Here is a 6,915-nt window from a genome sequence, read left to right on the forward strand (position 1 = left end):
GATCACACCTTAGGAAAGGTGTGAATTACCAGTCTGAAGCAGAAAGAGAATAAGGAACTCTTCAACTCTTGATTTTAAATTATCCCTCAGTCATAGCTCGTGTTTTTCACTGAACAATAAAATTCCCTCTAAAAGCACAGTAATAAAACTTGCTAAGTATTATTATTAATTTGGAAAAGAATGTGCTACAATTATTCTAGAAATATTACAATGACTGATCATTAAGTGATACTGTTAACCATGAAGACAGTAAATATCATGCCTACCAACTTGGTCCACCACCTCCTCGCTTGATCATGGGTTTTTATTTCCTTCCCCTGTCACTCCCACCTTTAGTTCTCCTCCCCAGGTTGGCCAAGCAACCGATCACTACTGCGAATTTCTTGTGTTATCGCAGCACTTAGGAGACAATCATGGATCTCTCCAGAAATGGTATAAACACAGCTTTGTGCCCTACTTGTTGAGGTGAATCTCATCTCATCCCAGCAGTTCTCAGTCCTCCAAGATGGGCTGTCCCATAGTCAGAAAAACCAACTCCTCATTTTCAGCACCAGCTGTGCACACAACCGTTGGCCTCCATATCCATCCATTCTTCCCGTCCTACCCCCTCACCAGCAGCACTGAGGAGGAACTACCTGGGCACCTATGCCTTTGGCTCATCCCACAGCCATCTAGTCATGCTTGATCCACTCCACGTCTCCCCTGGCAGGATCGCTGGTGTCCACATGGAAGTGCAACAGAGAGTAAAAGTCCAAGGCTACAAGACTCATCACGCTTTTCACATTGTCCTAAATGTCAGCCTCGCAACAAATCTCCCCAGACAGCACATCGGGGCAGCGAGTGGGGGCTTCCATGTCTCGCGGCAGGGAGTCTGCGACTACCATCGCTCTTCTCTTCCTCCTATGTGGTTCAGGCTCAGGCAGCTCAGACGCTTTGCCAGAGAGAGCTTCCAGGCCATCATCTGCTACTAGAACACTGAAGCCATTCTGTACCTGCAAATGTCACTCCAATCAACCCACAGCCTTCCAAAGCTAGCTTTTATTCTGGTTTTACGCAGTACCTAGAAGGATACACATTCATTTCCTAAGTGGTGTGACAATAATTTGATATTACCCCATTGTAACACTGTTAAGAGTGGGAGTTTCAGGTTCTGTGCTGCCTCGGTGGTTCTTTGACATTATGATAACTCTTCTGTACATAGAGAGGTTTATTTGTGTTAAACTTTTATTAAACCAGGCTAGACATCGAATTACAAACTTTTGGCTTATGAACTGCTCAGTTTAATGAAGGCGCTCAGCCCGAGACATTTTAACCCCTCACTTCAGTTAGGTTACAATTTCCTTTTGGAACTTAGAATTGCTATGCCACGGAAAAGCCTATGAAAATGTGGAGTTTCACAACAGCACATTTTTGTCTGCAGGAACATTTTATTGTCTTTGGATTGTGACATCTTCATCACTGGCTGAAATACGGATCAGATTTGGCTACTACAACATCTGATAAAAAAGCAATATGAAGATATGAATCAAACAACGTCGAAGGAAATAGCTCCCTATCCAAGCAGAACTTTCTTCGAAATCTTAGAAATACCGATCTACGTTTCTAAACGTTTCTTCTACGTTGTGATGTTTGATTTGACACATCACAACAGGCTCAGGTCTTCACAGCATTAGAAGTTCAGCACTCTGTAAAAAACCAAGATCCACTGTAAGGATGGAGGAGACACCAGACAGTGAACCCCCCAAACCTCCAGTCACGTTTAGGGAAAGGCAGTAAATGGGAAAAGCAAAAATAAATGCTCTGACTTTGGCAAATTCAACAACATGGATATATATTTTTTCTTTTTGTCCTTTTGACTTATTTCTCCTACATTTTTTTTCTTCATTTCTCTCAGTTTGTATCCCTGCATTGCTGAATTGTGTTCTCCTCTCTCCAGCTCCCTGCAGGAATTCCCAGCCTTCTGTTCCATGTTGCCTCTTTCATCCCCCTTGTCTGTGCTTCTTCCTTTTCCTTTTGGTGGTGCCTTTCCTTCTGGCACTAAACACAGCAGGCTCAGCTTCTCTCTCAAAACCCCTCTTCTTTTTTGTCCATTTCCATAGCCTGTACCTGCTCCATCTCAATGAGTATCTTACCACCTCATTTCTTCCCCAGATCCTCACATGAAAGAGGATGTGCAAACAGAAATGGTTTGGTGAGTATCAGAGCTGAAGCCAGGGTGCTTACAGTTTTTCTCCTGTCTTGTGTCTTTTTTGCCACCCCTTCTCTCATGATATCTGCCTATTCTGCTGCAAAACGGGCGGTATAGGTCATGAGGAGAGCTCCACTCGTCTCTCGCATCAGTCCCTGGGAATGAAGGTACATCTAAACTCCCAAAGAAAAATCAAGAGAGCCCACAAATTTCAGCACCTAAATAATTTTGAATAAATTGGGTTTTGCCTCATGGATCATAATGTGTAATGGAGATCAGGATCTTTGAAAATGGCATGCCTTCAGGTACGTGGTTTTAAAATTACACCAACGTCTCCAAATTCTGAGGCATTATTTGGTTGTCTTTTTTGTGCTGTGGCTACAATTTTCTTGGGTCAGGTACATACCAGAAGTGACTGCAGTTACTAGTCCTGCTCTATAAACAGAATGTTCCTACAGGTACTCTCTCTAGAGTAAAGGCAGCATGGCTGAAGGCTGTAATTCTTAAACACTTCTTACTTTAGCAATAACTTAATTTGTGCTGCTCTGGTAACTAAGATGCTACTATCTAGCTGGTTCATTGTGGCAGATATACAGTGCCGTATATGCTACTACAAGGTTCGTAATCTACACAAAACCAACACACACCACTCATCAGTAGGGAACGAGAAATCATTCCACGCAAAAGGTTTCAGAATATGAAGTAAGGTGATTCAACACAGCAATTCCTAAACAGGTTTCTTACACAAAGATTTCAAGTCTGCTGGCTACTTACTCAAGGAAGAGATGTGTTAGCTCTGCAAAAAGATGCCCAGTGGTGATTACTGTAAGACCATATAGATAATCTTTCCAAAAAAATAACATTGAACAAAACAGATCTGTAGTCCTGTGAGGTGTCTATGAATTATAAAACAGTATTACTCTGAAATTTCAAAATGAGGTGTTGCAGTGAAAGTTTCTTATTATTGACTCTTACTTTTCATTCCTGAATGCCTTGAGTAGAACTGAGGCTGCAAAAGTAAACTGTTTCTGTTCTGTGGCACTGGTTTCAGCCTTCCGATGGGGAAATTCTTTTTCACGTTCCAAATTCCTTGCAGAGCCACTGTTAATAATTTGTCAGAATAATACAGTTATAACTGATGACTTCAACTTGTTCTAGAATTAATGTAACTGTTAAGACAGTCCCTTTGGTCTATACAGAAATTAGGAGCAGTTAAGCAGAACACTATAATCTTCCTCCATAGTTAATGAAACTAGGCTGACATCTTCAGAGAGCAATTCAGATTGCTAAAGGTACACAACGCTCTCTAGTGTCTGTAGAACAGCTTAAGGCTGCTCGGCTTCTAACTGAAGCAGGATGCAGCTGGTCTGTAATGTGTAAGAAACAGAAGAAATCAATGCATCCAGCATGGTCTATTGGTTATACTGGAATATGAAATGCCCTCATAAAACGGTAATAGAAAAAAAACACAAACAAACAAAAACACAAAACCCCCCCAAAAAACCAACCAACCAACTAACCAACCAAAATCACAACCCCCCCGCACACACACACACCTCCCCTAAAACAAAACAAACCCCAAACAAAACCAACACCAGTAAAACAAAACAAAACAAGCTAATTTATGTTATGGAAAGGTTACAACATCCTAACCATCTAATTGTAGAATAATAAAATAACTAATCCCTTACACTGTGTACATCAGTAACCATCCAGCCTGACAATTGTTGTTTATCAGAGCCCAGGTAGCTTAGAGAGCATCTGTGATTCTCTAGATGTGTACAGATGACAAAGGAACTAGGTACTTGCTGAATAATCTGTACACCAACATCTATTTGACCTTACTATACACAGCACGGTTATGCCGTGCATAGAGCAAGGTAGGCTATATGTACTATTTACACACTGAGCTTGTTATAATCCATATTATACATTCCTGTAACGACTATTTTTGTAGCATTTCCATATTATCTTTAGTACTTTAAGCCTTTCTAACATAAATTTTGTTGTGGGACTCCCCAAAAATCACAAAGACATACATGGTAGCATCCATTTGTACAATCAAATGAAAACACTCCAGTCCATTTTGATCCCTAGGAAGGTGGATGAAGTGAAATATGGTTGTGTTCAGCTCTTAGAAATACTGGATCTGTGAGCAGCTTGAGCAGATCGATGTTAGCATTTGCAGTCCAGCTGCTTGTCCAGAACCCTTTTACAGTCAATGGTAAAAGAACAGGTGCTTTGAGAGCACGGCACATGCAACACCTGGTATCTAGAAGTCAGAACTGCATTTTCAAAGTCCTTTTTTCTCTCCATTTACTATAAACACAGTCTAAATAAGTCATTCATTTGCAGGTGAATGCTGTAATTGTCTAAGGAGCCTCACAGTAATGGAGTTGCAGGTTTAAACAGTCTAGATATGACAGGATACTGATTACAATACCTAATCAATGTACATTTTTTAATCTGAATTCAACTGTTTTAAATTCATTTTGAGTGAATTTAGACTTGGGTCTCAATCCTACATAAGAGAAACCAGACATTTTTCAAAATTTTCTAGATTTGGAAACAGGCAAAAGTGCCCTTATTACATTTGTGGATGATGTAATAATTAGGAGATGTAGTGGTGGGCTTATGCTAACAGAATGCGGCTTAATGTAACCAGACATTAGCTTTACCCTACAGAAGAGAATGTGGGGCTACAACTGCAATTGTGTGTTGTGGAACAAAAGCATCATGGATTTAGGAGTAACAGTCAAAAGCAGGTCAAGGTCCTAGTACTAAAGTTAGCTCTAAAATAAGTAGATGATTCTCTCTCTCTGTAGGCTGCTAGTGATACAAATACTGAATTACCATGATCAGATTTGGTATTCACATTTTGAAAGAGGAGGCAAAACAATTGGTGAGAGTATATACAGAGCCCAACCCAAATATATGTGTATATACCTTATCTGGAAGAAAATCCTGGATACTAAAAACGCACTATTATATATACAAGAAAATCAAGGAGCTGAATCACGAAAATACTAATTATTAATCAGGCTTTTTTCTAATACACCAACCACTAGCATAAACTAATGAGGGAAGCTGTGGAACAATCAGTTTGACTCAGCGGACTCTACACAGAGGTACTTAAGAAAATACAACAGCTTGGCTGATAAAGGTGGGAAGACCTTGTAGTCAACCAGAAAAGATGAGCTATCCTTAAACATTACCAACTTCTGAAAATCCATTTCTGCAATTAGATTAATACACTTTATGGCTGCAGAGCCCACCAGCATGATGTAAGTTTTGTCTTACGTGAGTCACATGGCTTGAGGCTCATTCCTGCACCAAGAGTAGCAAAAGAGCTCAGAGCAGGTCTAAAGGTTTAAATACTAAATATCAAAATGTGTATTAAAAAAAATCGAAGTGATCTTTGTTAAATTGTTCCAGCATTAAGTTCTCTTTCTGTTAAAAACAGCTAATTATGTGTCCTCTGATCTTACCTCATTTTTAACTCCAGTTCTCAGAACTTTAAGTTTAGCTGACCCTGAACAGTTTCCTCTGACTTCTATTTCCTCATGTGCCTACTGTAATCAAATCTCTCCATGACATCTAAGCTTCCTAAACAGACTGATTTTCTAATCGCTTTCACTTTTCCTGTCCTTTTATTTACTTTTATCATTCTTACTTCAACTCTTTCTTTTCATCATGAACTTCAGTTTTGAACAGCAGAACAGAACAAAGTATTCTAATAAATACAGCACTTCTTTAAAAGAAAAAAGGTAGCAAAACCTCCCTGCTGCTTGGCATTTTTTAATGTTTTATTAAACTGATAGATCATATGGAATTAGCTGTGTTCTCTGTGGCCCTATAATTTCAGAATAAAACCAAAAAGTAATAAAGACTATATACAATTCTTCTGTTTGAAATGTTCCCCAGGCTATTACATAAATGTTCTGGGATGGGTTTTTTGAAAATAATAATTCACCACAGTTCCACAGAACAATTTATATTTCATTTGCCCTGACAAACACGTGCCATTTGCTGATGAGGAGGATTACCTGCTGCCAGATGTTTAACGCGGCAGGATTCTTTATGAAAATTAAGCTCTTCTTCAAGAATTTCTTTCACTCTCCTAGATGGCTCAACATACACAGATTTCTTCCCTGTTAGTAAAACATATTACGAAAGAACTAGTTAGTTTAAATCCCTTGTATGCTTAACACGCTCTGCTGAATGTGATGTCATTTTATGCCGCTCTACTTCTGTCTTTAATATGCTTTAAGACAAATTATTGACATATACACGAAGGTGTTCAGGCAGGCCCCCCTGCCCAACATGGAGAACCTCCTCAGGACAGGATGGCAGTGGGTCGATGGGAACGGGGAACGCTGGTGGAATGCTGGCGGGGAGGCTCTCCCCTGCGGGAGCTGCTGCCACCCTGGGGCACCGGAGGAGATGAGGCCATGGCAAACAACCCAAGGCACCACCCCTGGAGGAGGTCTCCGTGGAGATGTCCTTGTTGCAGGAACCTGGCATTTTTCAGGTCAGGCTTGATGGGTCTCTTCAGCAACCTCATCTAGTGAGAGATGCCCCTTTAAGGGTCCCTTCTAACCCAACATGTTCTGTGATTCTACGGAGTCTCCAAGGAGAGCCCCTCACTGAAGGAGATCACTCAGGAGCTGAAAGCCCACAGCACAGGAGAGCTATAAACGTGCTGGAGCATGTCCAGAGAAGGGCCA

The 6,915-nt window shown here is 40.5% G+C and overlaps 1 protein-coding gene across 1 annotated transcript; it reads right to left on the minus strand.

Annotated features, from left to right (window-relative positions):
- Window positions 1–3,163: 3,163 nt before the first annotated feature.
- On the minus strand, window positions 3,164–6,339 carry LOC104272055 (chromosome unknown open reading frame, human C11orf97; the record flags this gene model as incomplete). Its single annotated transcript, XM_009866936.1, has 2 exons — window positions 3,164–3,289; window positions 6,235–6,339. Coding segments are annotated over 2 exons (231 nt in total), but the record flags the coding sequence as incomplete, so codon positions are not given.
- Between the last annotated feature and the right edge of the window lie 576 nt (window positions 6,340–6,915).

Source organism: Apaloderma vittatum, unplaced genomic scaffold (genome assembly GCF_000703405.1).
Source record: "Apaloderma vittatum isolate BGI_N311 unplaced genomic scaffold, ASM70340v1 scaffold43123, whole genome shotgun sequence".
Lineage (NCBI taxonomy): Eukaryota > Metazoa > Chordata > Aves > Trogoniformes > Trogonidae > Apaloderma > Apaloderma vittatum.